This window comes from Echinops telfairi, unplaced genomic scaffold (genome assembly GCF_000313985.2).
Source record: "Echinops telfairi isolate 266 unplaced genomic scaffold, ASM31398v2 ScPeMD7_9;HRSCAF=40, whole genome shotgun sequence".
Taxonomy (NCBI): domain Eukaryota; kingdom Metazoa; phylum Chordata; class Mammalia; order Afrosoricida; family Tenrecidae; genus Echinops; species Echinops telfairi.
Window position 1 is genome coordinate 51,500,959 of NW_022103906.1, and position 24,285 is coordinate 51,525,243.

Consider the following 24,285-nt stretch of genomic DNA (forward strand, 5'->3'; position numbering starts at 1 on the left):
GCCAACTTAAGCAATAAACAAATTTGTTCATAAATTTGTAAAAGGTAATTGTAGCCTCACCTAGTCATTCAAGTGGGATACAGGACATAAATTAATTTACTTAAAGGGGGAATTGTTTTAACTTTGGTGGAAATGGACGTATTTGTAACCTTTCTGAACCCACTGACAGTTGAGAATGTCTTAGAATAATTGCTCCGGGAGGTTCTTTCTTGATTTTTGGAAACATCCCTAGAGAACTGTGGCTGCAGGCAAGTCATCCACTTTTGTATTTAAATAGTCAAATATCTCATTTTCTCAAATTTAAATTCAGTATGCTGTTTGAGATAGACGATAAGATCTTTTTATTGTATTTTTAATGCAGTGCTAAATCCAAGGCTAAGTAGAGCTTTTTGTTCCTAGCAATCCGATACTGTGACAGATGCCAACTTATAAAACCAGACCGTTGCCATCACTGTTCCGTCTGTGACAAGTAAGAGCACCTTTTACTGCGTTTCTCACTGTTGTCTGGAGTACCTCCTTCTTCTTAGGTACATCCTCGGGCATCACTTGCGTTCAGAAGAGGATGGCTTGGGGTCACGGTCAGCAGTCTCTTTCCCCCTAGATTCAGGCTGATGCAAAGTGCACCTTTATTAGCACTTCCAACTTAACTGCTTCCATGTAGCAAATGCTCCTTGTAGGCCTGCTTTCCGTGTGTACAAAGGTCACCTAATTGACTTCATGATAGATGTAGTGGGTGTTTCTTAGACTACAAGGGCAGCACTACTCAGCTTATGGGTTAAGATTAAAGGACAAGTTTTGTCTAAATTTTTTTGCAAATAGGTCGATGTTTTGCACTTTCTTTAGTGTGTCAGACATGGACACTTATGTTATTGTGGTTGCTTGTTTTTAGAAAATGGGTTAATTTCCCTTTTTAAAAATGTCCCTTTTCAGGGTTAGCGTTAGGGTTAATGTTAGGGCTGGGGTTAAGGTTAAGGTTAGGATTTTTTTTTTTTATTTCCCTTTTAAAACATGTGTATTTTAAATGTAAGATGCAATTATTTGGCAATAATTAAAATTGGTTATATATAGTGTTTATATTAAAGGAAGGCTTTTACTGCTGCTCAGTTTTTAGGTAAGCTAATGCTTTCGTTGCTACAAGACTTTTGGAATAGCTTGGCGTATAAATAGTTTTCACCTAATATAATGAAAATTGTGAGAGGTACTGGATTTGTTTTATTTTTCTTTTTAGATGTATTTTAAAGATGGATCATCATTGCCCATGGTGAGTACAGCTCTATATTGAAACAAGCTATTTATTCTTATAGATTTTTTAAACCATTTTGTTGACATAATAATTCCCATATCATATAATTCTATTGTTGAATATATTAAAATGAACTGTGCAATCATTACCACAATCAATTTTAGAACCTTTTTTTTCATTTTTGCACTCATTATTGATCCCTCATTTACCCCCAGCCACCCCTGCCATATCTCTAAGAAATGCTTAATCTATTTAAAGTCCCTATACAGTGTCCTATCCTGAGTTTCATATAAAGAAAAATTTAACACATCCCTCCCCCCAAAAAACAAACCCAGCAATAATAACAAAGTAAAACACAGGAAAAACTTCAAACCAAAAGAAAGCCAAAAATAATAAAAGCTAGAACAAATTAAAAAATGGGTCAAAAGGGAAAGCAAATGGTGAGATGTTAAAATTTAACCTAACTCTAACTGCACTGATTCACTCTCTGACGCCCTCTGACCGAGGGCAGGGCTATTCCAATCCCTCGTCAGTGACCCATGGGCAGTGGATGGAGGCTTAAGACCTGGGAGGACACTACAAATGGATTGGGGCTTTCACTGGCCTCCACGTTATTGTTGTCGGTGTTGTTAGGTGGCATCGAGCTGGCTCTGATCCATAACGACCCCGTGCACAACAGAATGAAATACAGCACGGTCCAGTGCCACCCTCACCATTGTTCCTGTGCCTGAGCCCAGTGACGGAACCACGGGGTTAATCCATCTCATTGCGGCTCTTCCTCTTTCTCACTGCTCCTCCACGTTACCAAACATATCCTTCTCCAGGGACTGGTTTCTCCGGACAATATGTCCAAAGTCTGTAAGATAAAGTCTTAGGATCCTTGCCTCTAAGGAGCACTCTGGCCTTCCTTTTGCCAATACAGGTCAGTTTGTCCTTTTAGCAAGTAATGGCATTTTCAACATTCTTCTCCAGCACCACAATCGAAATACATCAATTCTTCTACGGTCTAACTTGTTCAGTGTCCAGCTTTCACATGCTTGTGACGGAATGGAGAACACCCGGGCTTGGGTTAGGTGCACCGTAGTCCTCAGAGGAACAGCCTTATGCTTCAATACTCTAAAGGGTCTGGGGCAGCAGATTGACCCAGCGCAATATGTCCTTTGAGGTCTTAACTACTGCCTCCGTGAGCATTGATAGTGGATTCCAGTAAGACAACATCCTTGACAACTTCAACCTTTTCTCCATTTTTAATGATATTACCTACTGTTCCAGTTGTGAGGATTTTGGTCTTCTTACGTTAAGTTGTAATCCATACTGGAGGCTACAATCCTTGATTTTCATCAGCAAGCGCTTCAATTCGTCCTAAATTTCAGCAAGCAAGGTGTATCGTCTACAACGTAACGCAGGTTGGTTATAAGCCTTCCTCCAATTCCAATGGCACACTCTTGTTCATATAATCCAGCTTCTCTTTCATTTGCTCAGCACATAGATTGAACAAGTATGGTGAGAGGATACAACCCTGATGCACTCCTTTCCTGATGTTAAGCCATACAACACTCCACAGGTTCTAATCACACAACTAACTGCTTCTTGATCCACGTACAAGTTCTGAGTGAGCACAGTGAAGTGTTCTAGATTCTCATCCTCCTCAGGGTTGTTATGGTCCACACAGTTGAATGCCTTTGCATAGTCAATGAAAGACAAGCATACATCTTTCTGGTATTCTCTGCTTTGAGCCACGATCCATCTGACATTAGCAGTGATAGCCCTTGTTCCACATATTCTTCTGAATCTGGCCTGAGCTTCTGACAGTTCCCTCTCAATCGTTGTTAGATGATCTTCAGCCACATTTTACTTGTATGTGATATCCATGATACTGTTCTATAATCTGAGCATTCTGTTGATTCATTTTTATTTGGAATCAGTACAAATATGGCTGTCTTCCAGTCAGTTGGCCAGGTAGCTATCATCCAAATTTCCTGGCATAGACATGTGAGTGCTTCCAGTGCTTCTTCAGCCTTCTGAAATATTTCAATTGGTATTCCATCAATTTCTGGAGCCTTAGCTTTCTGCAAACCTTCTGCTCAGAATCTAAGCTCTAATATTATTTCCTCCTCTGATCTTGTATTTTATTGTTTTTAATCCTGAGGTCACACAGGCTGATGTGTTTCTTCCGCGTGGATTCAGCTAACCCCTCACTTAGATGGCTGCTTGTTTTAAAACAAGTTTGTAACACCCCCAACACATTTCTTTCTGATAGCAGGATACCATCTGATTTCTTCACAACACTTTGCTACAGCATCCATCATATCTTCAGTGATCTGGTCAAGAGTGTAAATATCAGCAGCACCACATCCTAAGAATTGATCGTTTTTAGGTTAAGGCTTGTGGTTGTGAGCTCAAAATCCATTTATATATCTAAGATTTATATATATATATGTATCACTGTTTCCACTTTCGTGGCAACATTATCAGCTTTGTGAGAGATAATATAAGTAACCTCTACAGAGCATTTGGTACTGAAAATAGCCAATGGCATAGGGTTTAAAATACTATTGTGATAAAGAGACTATTCACATATGGGAAAGCTTTTTAAGAGTACAATACATGGGATGTCCAATTACACATATTGAAAAATTTAAGTGACTGAATCTTGTTTGAAAAATCAATGAGGGTTAGGCACAAGTCACAAAGTTCAATAACACTCATTCACTACAGCAGAACTCTGTCTCCAGAATAAAGACAGGTCTTATTTAAAAGGCTAAGAAAATAAAATTTAAAAATAAGAAAATATGGAACCGGCACATGTATGGTCGTCTTAAGTTGCCTAAAGTGCTTATAGGTTTTAATAAATTGAATCAGCTATGTGCTTTTAAGTGTTTTTATACAATAGAATATTGCCTTGAGTGCCCTAGCTAATGCTTTCAGGATAATAACATAAATATGAGTTTTCCATGTTTGCGCAGACAGATTTTTTTGATACGGATATCCATGAGCACAGAGATTCTATAATACTTCCCAGGATTGTTCACAAATATGTGTGAACATTGTACACAATAGTTCAATTGGCGTTTCTAATGAAGAAGTGTATCATCTTTAACAATATTTTTAAAGTGACAGTAGAGGAGAATAGCAGAAACAGAAATACAGAGCTATGTGTATTGAAGCAAGCTTCACTTAGTATTCATTCATGTTTCATAATATGTATCCTTATGTATAATCTGAAATTAGTAACTCAATGCAGGTTTGCTTTAAAGTCGTAATTAACCAATAGCAGCCCTGGTGGCACAACGGTGAAGATCTTTTCATTCCGTTTTCCCACAACCTTTTTTAAACGCCCCCTTACATTCTGGAAGAGTTTCCATTTAATGCACAAAGGACTTCCTTGTTTTGTTTCACAGCCATTATATGAATGTAACAGTCACTTAATAAAGGACCTTTAGGAAGTTCCCAGACTATGAAAAAGTCTTTTTATACAGGCCTAGTATAGTTTTGAAATTCCCCGTCAAAGCGAGGCATTTGAGAAACTAGATAAACCGTGTCTCGCCTCCGATATTCCGCATCACTAACAGTGGTCGATCAGGGGAACTAAGGGGGTTAGCCTCACACTGGTGCCTTAGGTTACAGGGAGAATCCGTAGTATTTGTTTCAATGGGTGTTTCATCAGTGAAGCATTTTAATTTTGAGTATAACATTTTCATTTCATAATAAACTCTGTTAATACTACACTTTGACACCCTTACCAAAGAGAAGTTAGCACAAATAAAGTAAATCCTTTGAGATTGCATTTATTGAGCGTCTTTATTGGATGGACTCTCAGCAACACTAAGGACAGAGTGAAATGGCCATCTAGCGTTTCCAAGGCCGTAGACCTTTCCGGAAGCAGATTGCCCCATCTTTCTCCCAAGCAGCAATTGGTGGTTTCAAGTCCGCTGATCTCTCGACTGGCCCCAGACTCGACAGCAATGCTCTAATGAGTTATCCCTGTAACAGTGACCCACTCACTGCCGTCAAGTCAGGTCTGCATCATAGTGACAACCTTATATAGGCTTTCCAAGCTATATATCTTTAAGAGAACAGATAACCTCATCTTTCTCCCTTGTAGTGGATGATTGGCTTGAACTGCTGACCTTGCTAGTAATCCAATGCTTAATAGCAATGACATACACAGACATTATTGTATTTTTAAGAGGAGCAAAGTAGAGCTCATAAAGTTTAGAGCCACATAGCAAGGGTTTTTGGACCTCGGAGGCCACTTTCTTTCCAATATTCCAATGTCCTTTTGGTGTTTTAAACTGAGAAAGCAACTGCCCAGAAACAGCCAACAACCATTTCGACTGAATTTAAACAGCTTAAGGAGGCATTTTTGCCTGGAACGTGTTTTGTTTATCCGTATGAAGTCATTCCTCTTCTGGGTGGACGGGGCTCACACTCAGAAAAGTTCTCTTTCTTTTCAAATGGAGTCTCAAAGCAGCTGGCAATTACAGTGTCCAACCAAAATCTGTTTTACAAAAAGTAAGGTATTATTCAAAATAAACAATATTACCGTGTTTCTTCTAGTGTGCAATACATATCAAATGCAAAGGTTTCCTGACTCTGATTTGGCAAATAAAATCCTGTTCTTAAGTAGAAGTTAAAGTAAGCTAAACTAGATACTATAAAATCTATAGTCAAAATAACTTTGCTTTCTTTAGAAATGCTACTGATCATTCGATACAAAACTCAAAGCAAGAAAACCCATCTTTCTTATCCCTTACAGTTTTCCCTACTCCACAAGGCTCATTGTCTGACTGCATCCACGTGTGCAAAGTCTGACAGCACCCCTGGCTGGCTTGCCCATTCTCTCCTCTTGAAACTCGCAGAGGAAGCAGGGGAAATAAGTATCTTCAATCCTTTTGAGACAGAATGCAACTACGCTAGGCTTCTCGACAACCATGTCCACTATTCTTTCTTGCCTTTATTCCTCTGTGAGCTCCATAAATGCCCATCGCAGCCATCAGTTTGTTAGTCCCGCTGGAACCTTGAGAGCTTCAGATGCAGCTGTTTCATGCAAAGCACATTCATAATTTTTTACTTCTTTATGAATTTATTTGCCAAATAGAAGGCCTTTATACCCCCAAATTATTGACTCTGCCATTGTTCCCTTTTCCTGATATTTCTTAAAAGTTGAAAATAGAAGAAATGTTCCTGGGAACAGAGTTTCATTTTAAAAAGCTAGAGAGAAAAACTGTTTCGGTTTATTAGCAAAGCCAGTGGAGTGACATGACCGTGTGGCCTTCAAGGAGGAAAGAAGCACACGCGAGGAGCGGCAAGTGAAGGCGTGTGTCAGGCAGTATATGCTCGTCTTATCAGTGACAAGGAGCTGCTTCGCGCACTGAAGACATCGGCCCCTGCCCACGAAGGGTTACAGAACATCATCCAGTGATTTCCTTATTGGCCTAAGGGGAGGAAGGACAAAGCAAATTCTGACTGCACGTATAAAGATGATATGAGTTGATTTGTGTTTATGTTCACTAATAGGATAGTTTGATTCCTGTGTGCCCCCTGTGCCCTGCAATCTGCTTTCAGAGTAAGAACTGAGAATGTCTAACGCTCTGTAGTTGGGATCATAGAAGGCAGAGCTGACTCTCAGGGCTGCGCTCACAATGCTTGTTTCACAGCTAAAGGAAAGACATCCTATCAAGGGCTCCCAAAGATCTAGTGTGGGGTGCTGGCCCGCGACACCCTGTGTGGCCCCTTTTTGTCAACTCCCCATTCAGGAGGCTCGGACAACCAGGGGATCTGCTGACTGCATGAAAAGTCATTTGTGAAGATTTTTCATCTGATTTGGGGAAACGTGAGAGATTTTAAACTACTTCAGCATAATGGGAAGTCAAACCCTACAATCGCGCAAAAGAAGAACTTCATAAATGCCTCCCATCAGTCTGAGTTCATTGGTTGCTCCAGGTTGTGCATTTAGGCATGCGTTCACTAGTCTATCATATTGGAGCATGAGAGTTTACATTTCCATAATGGATGAAAGCAATGCTAAATATTCATTTTTAAAACCTACACACAGAAATTCCCTTCGTGAAATGGATTTTTTAAATGTTTGTAGGTGTAAAGAAATTGTATGCGCCATACTGCAAGAAATGGAAACACATTTAAAATGTTATCAGCTGAACACTATGTTCAGGCTGAGCATATGTATTCCTACAGGGAAACTTAAAATGCAATTTGTTTTTCTTTGTTGACAGGGTGAACAATTGTGTTGGATTTTCAAATTACAAATTTTTCCTCCTCTTTTTGGCATATTCTCTGCTATACTGCCTTTTTATTGCTGCTACGGATTTACAGTATTTTATCAAATTTTGGACAGTAAGTCATTACCTTGTCTTTTTTAGTAAACAAAAATAAAACATGTATATTTTTCAGAAGTGAATTATTCCAGACATTGATTACATAGTAGAGAGCCAATTTTAAAAATACAAGATGTTTTTTCATTCTTTAAAAATAGGGTGTTTCCATTATAAAAATTATGTTAAAGTTTTTCCTCTATCTTATTAGATATAAGTAGGAATGTCTCTAGGCACCTCAATGGCTCTCTGTGCTTATAGATTTTAAATGCGAGCAAGACCAAATTAAAATTTAATGTTTAAATGGCCAAAAATACTCCCTGTGAGCCCCAAAAGATGGTAAAAAAAAAAAAACTGCCTATACCCTGCCTGAGCTGCCTTATTATTTATGTTAGATTATACTTTTTCCGAATTGCTGGATGACTTAAGTGGCATTTAAGTCCAATGACAAAGATTGATTTGCTGGGTGCCAGTTGCATCGTTAAGCATATGTGAATGGACCTGCTTCCAGCCTTCAAGGTTACTTCCAGGTCCAGCTTAAAGAATGCTCCCCGTGAATATCTGAGCAAACACAACCTACTGATCCTCTTTCTGTGGGAGATTTTAGTTCCAAAACACAACTGTATTTGGAAAGTAGTGACCAGAGTTTTCATTGTGCTAAGGTTGCTGTCAAAAGCCTCGAAGAGGCCTTTGTTACCTGTGTCAATCTAACAGGCACCACAGGTTGTTGAAACACTGACCATTCCGAGGGACTCGCCTCTGGCGCTTGGCCAAGTGCTCTCAGGCCAAAGCCTTCTAGCCTAGTGAGTCTGCATCCCCTTGGACACTCAGACAGGAAAAGTTGAACTGGTCTTGCTTTGAGATATCTGGGTGCAGACCATGAACTGGGTAAGGTTTACTTTAGACAGGTGGTCCCCACAAGGGTCGATTTTTTGGATAACACTGATCATTTAGATCGTGTGAAGCGTGATTGTGGCTGTGTTGCTGTTGTGGTCTGGTAGCTGATGTTGTTGTGTGTGGTAATGTAAAAATGTCAATGAGTACAGCGGTTAAAGTGTGCCACTTAATCCTTATGAAATAAGGGTACTTAAAATGTGTGAACCTGTAGCGTATTAACAAAACGTATCCCCAGCAAGGAATTAAAAACTATGTTTGGGAACACCGCAAAAACACTCCGTATTTTATTTTCCATTACTTTTATAATTAACATACATCCTATCATTCCCACCATAATTTTCTGTGTGTATGCTGATTATTCAAAACACAATAGATGTCCCAGAATTTAAAATATTTTCTTTTCAAAAATATCTACCATATATACTTATATTACAATAAACATTTATTTTAATCTGATGATGTGTATATGTGTGTGGATAAATATATAAGGAGGCTTCAAAAAGTTCAAAATGGAATTAAAAAATAAGACTTTTTTCACAAACCTTGTGACATCTCCCTCATTTAGCCACATAGACAAATATGTATCATCAGATTAAAGTGTTTATAAACATCAGATTAAAATAAAAATATATTGTATAAGTACCTATGTGTGTGTATATATATATAATTTTTAACATAAAATCATGAGTCTGTCTCCATATCTAAATGTAAGGAGAAAAAATCTAAGCCCCAAACATTACTAATTAATTTGCCAAAGTAGGGAGAATACTTCTTATCCCTGTGACAAAATATTTGCTTTCTTTCCTTTCTCTGTAGAATGGTCTACCTGATACTCAAGTCAAGTTCCATGTCATCTTTTTATTCTTTGCTGCAGCTATGTTTTCTGTCAGCTTGTCTTCTCTGTTTGCCTATCATTGTTGGCTAGTCAGCAAAAATAAATCTACATTAGGTGAGTATCTCATTTTGTAGTTCCCTGAATTTTAATTACATCATATATAAATATTCACCAAAAGTTGCTATATGATTAAGTACCAGCCTGTCCGGAAGTGGTAAATCTCATACTTAGTCCTCACATTTTTTGGTGAGTTGTGACGTGGTGATACACAAATTCATTCACTCCATATGTGTACTGACTGTCCATTATGTATAAAATATTGTGTATAGGCAGTGGTTAGCAGAGGCAAATCAGTCTAGTGGAAAGCATAGAGAATTAATAACCAAAGAAATTAGTAACCCAAAGTAATTGTGAAATACAAAGTACTTTGAAGGAAGCAAAGAGAATGCTGGAAGATGGAACAATTGGTCTAAGGAATCATGTTCGTAAAATGCAGGGAATAAGTAGACACCCATGGATATCTAAGCTGGGAATAGAAGGGCACTTAAAGATAGTTATGAAAAACCAAAGCTAACATTATACTCAGTGATGGAAGTCTGAAGCGTTCCCACTAAGATCAGGAAGAAGATAAGATACACTTCTATTCCATACAATTCTTAAAGAATAAGCCAGATAAATCTGACATGAGAAAAAGAAGTAAGAAGCTCGTACATTAGAAAGGAGTCGAGTTATCCCTATTCACCGTGACATGGTTTTAAGAAAATCATAGCTACACACGAGCTAGTGAATGAACTCAACAGAGTTGCAGAACACAAGGGCAGTATACGATACCTGCTGCAGTTCAATCTAGTAGGCGTGAACAAAAGGAACTTACGAAAATAATCCTATTTCTAGAAGCATACATTTAACCAGGATTAATTTGATAAGAGTGAGAGACTTGTACATTGGAAATGACAAATATCATTGAATGAATGTAAACAACTCTTGTTGCTTCTGTTAGGTTCATTGGAGTCAAGTACCATTCGTAGCAACCCTGTGTACAAACAAACAAACAACAACACTGCCAATACCCTCACAGCAGTTTCTGAGTCCACTGCTACAGCCACTGTGTCACTGTCCCTGAGGGTCATTCTCATTTTCACTCACCTTCTACTTCTCCAGGGACTGGTCCCCCCATATGTCCAAAGTACCGTATATACTCGAGTATAAGCTGACCTGAATATCAGCAAGGCACCTAATTTTACCACAAAAACTGCATTAAAAATGTGCTGAAAAACTCAGCTTATACACGAGTGTATACGGGAAGTGAGATGATGTCTTGAATTCCCAGAAGCATTTGGGCTAAACTTTTTCCAAGACAGACTTACTCATTCTTCTGGAAGTCATTTGCATATTTAAAATCCTTGCCAAGTCCATAATTCAAAGCCATCGATTCTTCAGTCTTCCTTATTCATTGTCCAGTTTCACATGCATATGATGCAATTAAAAGCATCAGGGATTGGGCCAGGTGTACTTTAATCTTAAAAATGACATCTTTGCTCTATACTATTTTAAAGATTTTTTTCCAGTGGATCTGCCCAATACCATACATTATTTGATTTCCTGACTGCTGCTTTTCTGAGTACTAATTGTGGATCTAAGTAAAATTCATATCTTGACAACTTCAATCTTGTTTCCATTTGTCATGATGTTACTTCCTGGTCCCGTTGTGAAGATTTTTGTTTTCTTAATCTTGAACTGTAACCCATAGTTTTTGATCTCCATCAGTACGTGCTTTACATCCTTTTCATTTTCTACAAGGAAGATTTGTCACCTACATACCATAGGTTGTTAATGAGTCTTCTTCTAATCCTTATGCTGTATTTTCCTGCATTGTTAGGCTTCTTGGATTATTTACTCAGCAAACAGACTGAATATGTGTGGTGCAAAGATACAACTTTGATGCACACCTTTCCTGGTTTTAAATCACCCAGTATCACCATGTTCTCTTTGTATAACTGCCTACTAGTCTACATACAAGTTCCACATGAACACAATTAAGTGTACTAGAATTGCCAATTTTCACAATGTTATCCATAATTTGTTATGATTCACACAATTTAATACCTTTGCACAAACAATAAAACAAAGGAATCATCTTCCTGGATTCTCTGATTTCAACCAACATCCATCTGATATCACTCATTCCACATTCTCTTCTGAAGCCAGCCTGAATTTCTGGCCATTCCCTGTTGATGTATTTCTGCAATAATGTGCTGACAATCATTCAAACGATCGTTAGCAAAATTTTATTTGCATGTGATATCAGTGATATTGTTTGATCGCTTTCCCACATTCTGGACATCACCATACTTTGCAAGGAGCTTGAATATAGATCTTTTCCAGTCAGTTGACCATGTGGCTCTCATCCAAATGTCTCGGCTTAGGAAAGGGAACACCGTCAGTGCTCCACGTGTTTGGATCCAAGGCTCTGTCAGTCCTCCCAATGACTCCACAGCAGGAAGTTGAAGGCAGGGTTGGGGGGAGGGAGAGGAAGTTCCCAGGGCCCTCTTTATGAGAAGTCCATCTTGTCTCCACAAGGAGACACCATCAAGCTGACCTGATTGACAGGTTGAACTCCACCTCTGCATTTTTATATATCTTCAGGTTGCTATGAAATTATGGAACGACTACATCCCTAAATTCAGGTGACATATACTTAAGGTTGCATTTTGGCTCATGTGGACTTGTTTTAATTTTCTTCAGGTTCAACTTGAATGTGCATATTCAAGTCAGTTCCACAATTGGCCCCTGGCTTTGTTATGAATGATGCTATTGAACTTCTCCATAGAAAACATGCAGATAGAATTTAATGATGCCCCATGTTAATAATTTTGAAGACGTCATATTATTAAAATAGCAATACTCTCCAAAGTTATCTATAGATTCAATGTAATCCCTATTAATAGCACAACAAACTTTTTGTAGCAATCTCCACATTCATATGGAACTACAGGGCCCTGAATGGTCAAAAATATAGTGGTGAATGGGGCGGGGGTGGGGATGGACACAAGTTTTGGAGAACTCACAGTTCCAGCTTTCAAAACTTACAACAATGCTACAATGATCAAAATGCTCTGGTATTGGCATAATTATAGACCTATTGGCCAACAAAATTTAATTGAGAGTCTAGAATTCATTCCATATATCGGTGTTCAATTGATTTTTAGGCAAGGGTGCCAAGTTCAGTCAGTGACAAAAGAATAGTCTCCTTAATGATGCTACGACACATTTTATAGATCTTGCAAATCACAATTTTTTTACAATAGTGTCTTGATTCTAGTTAGATTTTTTTTCTTTATAGGAACATATATAAAAATCATACACTTCTATATTTGTATTATAAAAAACAAAGATCTAGATTTCAGATTAAAGCATTATTCATTACAAACATGTAGCATAAAAGAGGGAGTATAGAAATCTGGGGCATGCCTAATCGTGTCATTTATTTACTATGTGGCCCTGATGCAATCCCAAAGCCTTTTTGGACATCAACGTCCCTGTCCGAAGTAGGCAGAGGGCTGCAGTGTAGAGCTGGACTTGATCGTCTGACCAAACCCACTTTTAAGCATACCCTCTACAAACTTTGGATAGATAAGATAAATTCTAACAAAACTAGAAAGCACGGTGTGCTAACTGTAAAAATAAGTTGGAAAACATTTGGATAGTCTCATTTTGGTTAGAAAAACTATGTAGATTTGCATATACCTATATCTGTCAGCCTATATACTTATCAAAAGATCCAATTAAAAAGTTTTAACTAGGGCAATGAATGTACAAATGTGCTTTACACAATTCATGTATATGTGGATTGTGAAGAGTTGTGTGAGCCCCTAATAAAATGATTTTTTTTTTTATGCCTGTGGATAGAGCTGAGAGGACGCTGTCCTGATCAAAGCTCTGTATCCTGAGCCTTCCTGATAATGGATTATGACCTGTTGCTTTCCTAATAAATCTCATAACCATGACGAAAAAGTTTTATCTTTTTTCCTTGTCTGTATTTTCTGATTTTCTACAATGTACATGTGCTGTCATTTTAATAAAAAGGTTACTTCAAAATTAAAACAGAAACAATCTTTTTTTTGGATGATTTTTGAACAAATAACCTATATTGCAAAACTACAGATAGGGCTATAAGTCTTTCTAGGAAGCTAGCCATTGGTTTGGAGAGCATTGCTCATTTAATTCAATTGTTCTTTCCGCCTCTGTCTTCTCTATACTTTTCTAGAGGCATTCAGAAGTCCGGTATTTCGTCATGGAACGGATAAGAATGGATTCAGCTTGGGTTTCAGTAAGAACATGCGTCAAGTTTTTGGTGATGAGAAGAAGTATTGGCTGCTACCCACTTTTTCAAGGTACATCATGAACAAACTAGGAGGTAGACTAAAGAAAGTAATCCATAAGAGATCATTTGTGATCTCTTATTCTGTTGGTCTACAATTGGATAATTGTGAATAGCAACTGCTCTTTTTTTAAAAGCACTAATTGTGATACAATTTTACATCAATGTGAAAAAGCCAGTCAACTCATCATCTCTTTAGATATAAACGTTGTATTGAAGCTCGTGTCTGACTATGACATCAGCATTTGAAAAAGTGTCATTCTACTGTTTCTTTTAGGGTTCAATTACAAGTTGTTGTTTGTATTGCAGCCTCGGCGATGGCTGCGCTTTCCCAACTTGCCTTGTTAACCAGGATCCTGAACAACCATCTACTCCTGCAGGGCTGAATCCAACGGCGAAAAAGTAATCCTAGGCAGTTGCTTTTCCAATTTTTAAATCATGTATTTTATCCTGTGTCCTTTGGTTATACATTCCTTTGTAAAAATCATTTAAAGACTATAAGATAAATTATAATGATTTCCCTCTGGGAGTGAAGGAGGGAGACATGACCTTAAAAATCCAAACCCACTGCCCTATGGTCGATTCCAACTCAGAGCAGTCCCAGAGGACTGAGTCACACTGCTTCTAGGGTTCCCGAGACTGCGTCTTCACAGGAGCAAACAGCTTCATCCTTCTCCTGTGGAGTGCATGGTGACATTGAACTCTAGGCCACGTGGTTAGCAATGCAGCAATGAACCTCCTGCACACCACCAGTAGGCCTTGAAGATCTGATGGAGGGCAGTATATATAAGAAGTTCACAACTATATAAAATTCTGTTGATTTGTCTGGGTGGTGGATGAAAAGAGTTTTATTCTGTATACAGTTAGCTAATTAAATAATGTCTTGATGTTGACAACATAGTAATTAAAAGAAAAATAAATGGAAGTCAAAATGAGCTCCGTCAGTGCTCTGGTGGTCAGGAGAGAAACGTTCCCTCTGCCCTCAGTGGCCTTCCATGACCTGGGACCTCTGAGTGCGTCCCTCGGTCAGGCCTTTGGAGAGCAAACAGAACTGCAGACACTGACCTGATGTGCATCCGAGTAGAACCGTTCTTCCTAAGATTTTGAATGGCTGGTTTTCTAGAAATAGATTCCTAGGCCTTTCTTCTGAGGTGCCTCTGAGACTTGAACCTTCAACCTTGCAGTTACCATCCAAGCATGTTAACTGTTTGCCCCACCCAGGCAGCCTACTATACTCTTGTTGTTGCTATTATTAAGTGCCGTTGAGTTGATTCTAACTCAGCAACCCTATGTACATCACAATAAAAAAAAATCATTGCCAGGTCTTCTACCCCCCTCACAAGCATTGCTGTGTCTGAACCATTGAGTCCCTGAGTCAGTCCACCTGTTTGAGGCTTGTCCTCGTTTATGTTGACTCTCCACCACATAGGATGCCTGTCCCTCGGGACTAAGCCCACCTGATGACATGCCTAAAGTCTTGGAGATGAAGTCTCCTTTCCTCACTTCTAAGGAGCATCTGACTTTATTTCTGAGACAGAGTGTGAGGATTTTGGTTCTACATGTACAGATTCTGCATAAGCCAAATTAAGTGTTCTGGAATTCCCATTCTTCACAGTGTTATGTCTAATTGGTTGTAATCCACACAAAGGCCTCTACACCGTCAATAAAACGTAAGGAATCATCTCTCTGGTGGTCACTGCTTCAGCCAAGATCTAACATCACGATGACCCTCATTTCACATCCTTTTCTGAATCTAGCTTGAATTTCTGGCAGTTTCCTGTTGATATCCCACTGCAACAAGTTTTGGATTATTTTCAGCAGAAGTTTGTGTGTGATATCAAGGATATTTTTTGCTAATTTCTACATTGTGTAAGGCACTCCTCTTTGGAATGGTCACATATGTGGATCTCTTCCATTTTAATTGGTGAGGTCCCTCTGTTCCAAATTTCTTGGCATAGATAATGAGTGCTTCCAGCACTGCATGTTTGTTGAAACATTTTCATTGATATTCTGTCACTTCCTGGAGCCTTGTTTTTCCTCAGTGCCTTCCGTGGAGCTTAGAGTTCTTCCTTTAATACTATCAGTTCTTGGTCATGTTACCTCCTAATATGGTTTGAACACTGGTCAATTCTTTTTGGTACAGTGACTCTGTATTCCTTTTATCTTCGCTGGATATTTACCGCATCATTCAATCTTTTGCACATAGAATTCTTCAATATTGTATTAGAGACTTGGATTTTTTCTTCAGTTTTTTGGACTTGGGAGAGCTAGATTGTGTTGTATCCCGTTGCTTTTCTAACTCTACATCTTTGCACATTTCATGATGGTACATTTTGTCTTCCCTTTGAAATATTCCCTTCCAGGCTTTTACTTCGTCATTTCCCCCAAACACTTTAGCTGCTCCATATCGAAGAACAAGTTTCAGAGTCTCATATTCCTTTTCATTCCTTTCCTGTTTTTTTAATAACCTTTTGCTTTTCTTCATATATGACTTTGATGTCATCCCACAACTTATTTGGTCATTAAGTAAGTTTTTATTGTTCAATTATTATTATTCACTCTGTCAAATCTATTTTTCAGTGGGTCTCTAAATTCAAGTAGAATATACTCAAGGTCATATTTTGGCTCTTATAAGCTTAATTTTTTTTTCTTCAGCTTCCTTCAACTTGAAATTGCCTATGAGCAAATGACGGTCTGTTCTAAAGTCAACATTTGGCCTTGTGCTAAATGATGGTATTGAGTTGTTCTGTGGCCTTTTTATACAGATTAGTCTATCTGATTTGTATGAATATTATTTGGTGAGGTCCACAGTATTTGTTGCTTAAAGAAGTTATTTGGTCTTGCAAAATTCTTTCATGTCATTTCAAACATCTTTTCTGCCACGAAGACTGTATTTTCCAACTGCTTATCCTTCTTTGTTCCCAACTTTCCAATTCCAATCACCAGGCATTGCCCATACACCTTGATGGCATGCTCGCTCCATTTCAAACTGCAGAAGTTGGTGACTCCGCTCCTTTGTTGACTTTTGGCGTCAGTGACCGGTGGCCATTCGAATAGTCCTATGAACTGCTCTCCCTCTCCCTCGTCTACACAAGGAGGTGCCCTCTCAGTGGCAGCATTGCACTTCAGGAGAGATCTTGAAATGTTCTCTTTGACAGTGAACGTGATGCCGTTCCTATTCCGTCTTCAGTGCAGTCTTGTCTTCCCTAGCCACCCTTTGCCATCTTCCCTTCAAATCTTTAGCGTCATCATTTCTTCCAGATGCCCTAGCTGCCTGGAGCATGTGATTGTCTGGTTCAAAATGTCCTAGATCAGTCTATGTTAGTGCACGATTGTCTAGGACATTTATCTTTATGCATCCCACTTTATTTTTGAAAACTTCCAATATTTCTAGATTCATACTTCATACATCATCCCTCATTCTGACTTCTAACGAAGGCTTACAGCTGTTTCTTTTCATCTTGTTCCACGGTGGCAAATGAAGGCCTCGTCTGCTTTAAGGCCAACTCTGCTTTGAGAAGTCAGCTCTTTCCCAGTTGTGATTTGAGTGCCTTCCACCCTGACAGGCTCTATTCATAAGGTTTTCCCTGGCCCATTTTTAAAAATCATTTTATTAGGGGCTCATACGACTCTTATCACAATCCATACATACATCAATCGTGTAAAGCACATTTGTACATTCACTGCCCTCATCATTCTCAAAACATTTGCTCTCCACTTAAGCCCCTGGCCTCAGCTCCTCATTTTTCCCTCTCCCTCCCCACCCCCTTCCCTCATGAACCCTTGATAATTTATAAATTATAAATAATTTATAAAATATTATAAATTATTATTTACACTGTCCAATGTCTCCCTTCACCCACTTTTATGTTGTCTGTTCCCCAGGGAGGAGGTTATATATAGATCCTTGTAATTGGTTCCCCCTTTCCACCCCACCTTCCCTCCACCCTCCCGGTATCACCACTCTCACCACTGGTCCTGAAGGGATCATCCGCCCTGATTCCCTGTGTTTCCAGTTGCTATCTGTACCAGTGTACATCCTCTGGTCTAGCCAGATTTGTAAGGTAGAATTGGGATCATGATAGTGGGGGAGGAGGAAGCATGTAGGAACTAGAGGAAAGTTGTATGTTTCATTGTTGCTACACTGCACCCTGACTGGCTCGTCTCCTCCCTGAGACCCTACTGTAAGAGGATGTCCAGTTGCCTACAGATGGGCTTTGGGTCTCCACCCCGCACTCCCCATCATTCACAATGATATGATTTTTTGTTCTTTGATGCCTGGTACCTGATCCCTTCGACACCTCGTGATGGCACAGGCTGGTGTGCTTCTTCCATGTGGGCTTTGTTGCTTCTGAGCTAGATGGCCGCTTGTTTAACCTCAAGCCTTTAAGACCCCAGATGCTATATCTTTTGATAGCCGGGCACCATCAGCTTTCTTCACCACATTTGCTTATGGACTCGCTTTGTCTTCAGCAATTGTGTCGAGAAGGTGAGCATCACGGAATGCACTGGCCCATCTTTTTAAGTAGTGTATCACCAGGCTCTTCTTGTAAGTCTGTCTTAGTCTGGACACTCCACTGAACCCCGTCTTCCTTGGCTGACCCTGCTGGTATTAAAAAGCACTGATGGTATAGCTTCCAGGATCAGAACAGCATGCAAGCCACCACAGTGTGACAAAAAAATGACAGGTAGGCAGGTGGTGGCTGTTCTCACCACCAAATTCTTAGTGCTTTGGGGGATGACCTTGAAACATTATCTGAACCATTTATGTGCCAAGGTGAAAAGCAGTCTTGGAGACTCATTTTTAGGAGGACTTTGCTCAGCTTTAAGTTTGTTTTTGATCCGATCTATTAAGAGTCATCTGGGGCCTTGCTCTTGACATCCTGACTGACTGGTTCTTAGTGTCTTCAGTGTTGTGGTGAGAAGATGCGCCATCTGAACCAGAAGAGATGGGAATCTGAGCTCTGAGCCAAGAATCTGATAAGCCTTGAAGCTCAGAAGAAAAGAGTCTCCAGGTGCCCCACGGAGCCCAGGTGCTGGTGAACTAAAAGTCCCCCGAATTCTTCAGCCAAGACACATCGGAGTTCATCTGTGCAAGCCCTGAACAGTAGTATCTGAATGGAGCTCCTCGATCTCTTCAAGTTCAAGATCTCATTGGATAGTTAACTTTCATACACCGGAGGACCTGACGATCTTAGTCCACTGCAGGCTAGGGAGAACTATGACTTCACAGCTGAGTATCAGATTTGTGTGCGCCCTCTTTGGGAGTTCTCCAGTAGTCAGTGAGTTCTCCAGTAGTCAAGGAAACGAACCCGTTTTCTTTTTATGGTCTGTACTACAGATTTTTAAAAAATAAAATCCAAGTATAAAAGAATTTTTATCGATAGGAGAAAACCCTGAATTTTGATTCTAACTTTAGTATTAGACTAGCAAAAGGCAAAATTACTCAAACTTATAAAATGCTGTATATATGCATTTTTAATGAATTGAAGCACTAGCCTTTACATCTTTAAGACAGATTTGTTTTAGTATGGCCATACGTCTCATTTTAGTGTGTATCAATAGCAAAAGCATAGTCACAATACCATCTTTTATCGTATATGTAACAGAGCATTTCCCATTCAAGTTTTACATGTACATTGTCAATGGAATTTGCATTACTTCATGTTGTACAACCACCATCACTATGTCCAAATTTTTCATTACCGGTAACAGAAACTATGGCCTCCTAAAGGGTGGTCTCCCCACCCTCCCCCAGACCCTTCCCTTTGTAACCACTCATTAACCACTAATAAACCTTTATTTGTGTTATTTCCTATTTGTGGGATAAGAAAATATTTGTCCTTTGTGCCTGGCTTGCTTCATTTTGCATGTTCTCAAGATTGTGGTGTGTACGGGGACTCCATGTCTCTGTATGACAGAGTAAGATCCCTTGTTTACATATACCCATTTCATTTATCCGTTCATCTACTAATAGACATTTAGGCTCTCTCCACTCTTGAGCTTTATGAACAGCACTACAGTGGATGTTAATGTATAAAAATATTTTTACATTCTTGCTTTCAGTCCTTTGGGGTATATCCCTAGGAGAGGAACTGCTGGGTCTTATGTTAATTTTTTGTCTGACCTTTTTCAGCATAATATAATTTTTAGTTAATATATGGAAATTTTGTGGTCAAAATTACTATGAACACAGCACCTATATCAGCAACCTGCCCCCCAAAACCCCTCAAAATCACTGCCATCGCATTGATGCTGACTCCTAGAGACTCTACAAGAGACAGGGTCGAACTGCCCCTGTGAATCTCAGACTGTAACTCTGTACCAGGGTAGAAAGCCCCTCCTTCTCCAGCAGAGCAGCTGGTGGTTTCAAACTGATGACCTTGTGCATTGTAGCCAAATTGATAGCCTCTCATCCACTGGGGCTCTTGGCACCCCTCACACCTAAATTTCTTATTTATCACAATACTTTTTCTCATAGAACTTGATATGACCCCAGACGCCTTCTCAAGACATGTTTTTGACAGCGAGTCGACAATCATTTTAAGTTGTCACAAAAGTTGAATCTGTTTGTCAGCCCAGCTGTAGAATGAGTTTTGTCAGACCAGACTCCCCCAATAAATGAAAAGGACATTCTGAAGCATTTCACAGAGACAAGGCAAGGTATCGGTCTGTCAAGTTTGACTTGAAATTTATTCTGAGCTGAAAAAACATGAATGGGTTTTTTGTATGCCTCTGTCTAATAAATCTAATTCTAATAAATTATTTAGAATATATTTAAACTTTTAAAATATTACTAGTTTTTAATCATGTTTTGTCCTTGTTCAGCAGTTTTTGTAGTTCAAAAATACCTAGGTTTTAAAGATAGTATCTCTCCTTCCACTAAGTGTATTAGGGGGTTGGAGAGAAAGCCTCGTTCTGGCCTTCTTTCCCAGTTGAGGAAGTCAAGGAAACCTACATCAAGCTCTCGACCCTTCCTGGTAAATGCTGGAGTCGGGCTGTGACAGCTAAGCTTCCCTCCCCTCTTCTATGAAATGATATAACGGCCCTGCCTGGAAAGCAAGCAGAGAAACACTGCTCCACGGACTTTTCAACGCGGTGACATTATGCAAGCACATCAGCAGACCTTTCTAGAATCCAAGCTGTCTCTTGGTGGGTCCAAACCACCAGTTGTTTTTTCAATTAGTAGCTAGCTGAGCATTTAACCATTTGTACCACCCACAGCTTTGTTTTCCCGAATTCTAAAACACCAAACCAAACCACTTACCGTGGGTTTATCCTTGTTCCTCTGGACCGAGGAACGTTCCGTCCAATTGTGCTCCACTGTAAGGACCCTTCCAACTGCTGGGCGTGCTCGCGGCAGATGCCTCCACAGAGCTGTTGACATGAGGCCAGGTCACCTCATGGAGGAAGCCTCAACTGCCAAACTACTAAGGATCCCGTACCCACTAAGTTGAGACAAATCCTGTCACCTCACCCATCTCCACCCTGGCCCCTCTTACAAGGATTCTCCCGCCTCTCTCCTAGATTAGTCCTTGATGACTCCTGTTCTCCCGGGTGCTCAGACCTGACATTTTAGAATCAGCCTAGAGTTCTCTCTTTGTTGTTTGTGCTTACACCATTTGCAAATACTGTCATACGTCCCCATGAAATGTATCTATCATCTGAAAACTTTCTCTCCCCCACCCCTCTCCATGGCTGCATTCCCAATCTAAAACCTCATCATTTCCACACGGATTATTTCAATAGCTTCCTACCTCCTCTTCCTAGTTCTGTGTTTGTCCCACTCTTCTTTTCTCCAGGAAGAAGGTTCTTTTAGAACAAATCAGACTGTGTCATTCTTCCGCTTGTGCACATTGTGAACCATTGATTTCCCTTTTCACTCCGAATATAAGCCAACGAATATTCTTACCTGGGTTTACAAGGCTCTGTCTGATCCCTGACCCCGCAGACTTCCATGACTTCGCCCCCTTATCACTTTGCTTCCCTGTCACAGTTCTTAGGCAGACACATCCTGCTCCTCTGATGCACCAAGTCCTCCCTTTAGATAGTGCCCTGGTACTGCCCTTTCTTCCTGATCTGAATTGTGATACTGGTGGAGAATATTAAACAATACTGTGGACTGCCCGAAAAACCAACAACTCTGTCTTGGAAGAAGCACAGCTAGAATGTTCCTTAGAAGCTAGGATTGTGAAACTAGGATTGTCTCATGTACTTTAGACACGTTGTGAGAAGAGCCCCGTTCCTGGAAAAGGACATCATGCTTGGTGATGTAGAAGGACATCGTAAAAGAAGTCCTGGGCTCCGACATCACAATTGAGAGGGTGGCACAGGACCAGGGAGGGTTTTGTTCTGTTGTGCCTAAGAACAGACTGGACGGCATCTAAACCACACCACCTACACACCTTCACTCTTCTTCCTCTACGTAACTGATGGTCGATGTTTCCCACGCAGGTGCAGCTTCGCCACAGTGGGCATCTCTGAAAACTCTGTAAAATAGGAACTGGTGCTTCACTTTCCTTTACACTGTTTACCTGCTTTATAGCCATAATTCTTATGGCCAACTCACACATTTCCTTTAGTTGAAGGACTTTGTTCACTATTGAAATAGGTACTTAGTAAAGACTGTTGAGTGAATGCATCCTGACTATTATTAGAGTCTTATTAGAATAAGTGATGAATCTACTAAAAGAGCCTGACTAGTATCCTGCACTTGTAATAGAGCCCTTTTCCAGAGTAGTAACAAGTATCCCTTCCCATAAGCGTAGAACCCTATGCAGAGACATGCTAAAGGGCTTGCTTTGGTTTTTTGCTGTTTTTTTAGTTTTCACTTCTAAATTTTTAATAAGAGGATGTTAAAGTGCCACAACATAGAAATGTTCTTAAATTTAGATGTAAGGTAATAATTAAGGACTAAAAGCATGCCTTTAAAAACTAAGGCTGCTATAAGAATAGTTGCATGATAGTTGATAGCTGCTTCAATTAAAATGTATTAAATCATGTTGAATTCATGCTATCTAATACTGCCCACTCGCTCTGCTGTTGTTATGTGCAACCACGTCAGTTCCAACTCTTAGTGACCTCACGCCTCACAGAATGAAACGCTGCTGGGTCCGCAGCACCCTCACGATCGTTCTGAGGTTTGAGCCCTCTTAGGTACCTTGTTGGAATGGCATCTGACCCCTCATCCTTGACAAGGAGGAAGGAAAATCAAATTCAACATCAGTCTAAGGCCAAGTCCTGTGAGGGAGAGGTCAGGCATGCCGCTACCCTCCAGCTTTGTTGACCGTTTCTGGGCCCAGTCTATCCCCCCCACCCCACCCCCACTCTCTACTTCTCTGATGCGTTCGTTAATGAATTGCAGTGGTTACATAGAACTTAGACATTTGTCACAATTATGTGATTAATCAAGGAAGTTACAAATCAGTACCAGAAATGCTTACGACAGTTTTACTATCAATCATGCCTTTCTCTGGTGCTTGGACCCTCATTCATGAGGTCCTTTCTTCTGTACTCTGCTCAGGCATCCTTACAAAGCTTTCTGTGGGTCAACCAACCTAGTTCCCCCAATTAAGTGCCTGGAGGCAAACCTTCTTTGAAGGTATTCTACTTTACTCCCTCTGGGACCAGGAAGCCCTTGCTTCTGCTCTGTCACTCCTCTGCTTCTCCTCTGGTTTCATAGCTGTCTCCTGCTGGTTCATTTTGCAGGTATCTCGGGACCTAAAAGACACACTGCACTCCTCGATATTCTTTCTTGACAGTAGTGAGATCCCTATTTCTTGCTTCTGCGTTGGCTCCTTGTATACCCAGTGGGATGACAAAATCTTGTTTTCTCTTACTCATCAGGAAAAGAAGAATATATCCAATATTCAGTTTCACTCAGTGCTTGGTTTGAGATACATAGCCAGTAATTACTGCACCACAGCCCTGTGATCATCTGGCAGCACAAGGAGCTTGAATTCTGTACTGTGGGAAACACTCACCAGTACTATCAAGTGTTAACTGTCTGTTCATGTCTTTTGCCCACTTTTTAATTGGGTCATTTGTTATTCTCTTATTGGGAGGTGTAGAGTTCTATAGATTTTAGTAATTACCCTTGTCTGTTGTGTCATTGCTAAAAAAAGTTTTCCCAATCTGTAAACTCATTTTACTATTTTGATGAAGTCTTTGGATGTGTGTTTATTTTTAGTAGGTCCCAGCCATCCGTTTTGCCTTCAACTGTGTGCTTCCTTTATTATACTTGGTAATCTGTGTATACCCAGCAATAGGGACCATAAATTTGTCCCAATATTCTCATTGATGATGCTTATAGCTCTGGGTTTTACATTTAAGGTCATTAATCCACCTTGAGTTCATTTTTGTGCATGGAAAGAGATATGGGTCCTACTTCATTCCTCTGCCATATGGAGATCCAATTTTTCCTGCACCATTTGTTGAAGAAGCTGTCTCTATCCCATTTGATAGTTTTCAGTCCTTTGTCAAAGATCAGTTGTCTGTAGGTGAATGCATTTACTTCTGGGTTTTCTATTCTGTTCCATTGGTCTCTGTGTCTAACGTTGTCCCTGCACCAGGCTGTTTTGACTACTGTGGCTAT

The 24,285-nt window shown here is 39.9% G+C and overlaps 1 protein-coding gene across 3 annotated transcripts in view; it reads left to right on the plus strand.

Moving 5' to 3' along the window:
- Positions 1-24,285, plus strand: part of ZDHHC2 (zinc finger DHHC-type palmitoyltransferase 2) — an 81,912-nt gene that overhangs the window by 51,850 nt on the left and 5,777 nt on the right. For all 3 annotated transcript variants that reach the window (XM_045286658.1, XM_004696173.2, XM_045286659.1), the window contains exons 5-10: positions 400-469; positions 1,229-1,261; positions 7,480-7,600; positions 9,292-9,424; positions 13,578-13,704; positions 14,001-14,093. In XM_045286658.1, the coding sequence (XP_045142593.1) occupies positions 400-469; positions 1,229-1,261; positions 7,480-7,600; positions 9,292-9,424; positions 13,578-13,704; positions 14,001-14,093 (577 nt within the window). The remainder of the gene's footprint in view (positions 1-399; positions 470-1,228; positions 1,262-7,479; positions 7,601-9,291; positions 9,425-13,577; positions 13,705-14,000; positions 14,094-24,285) is intronic.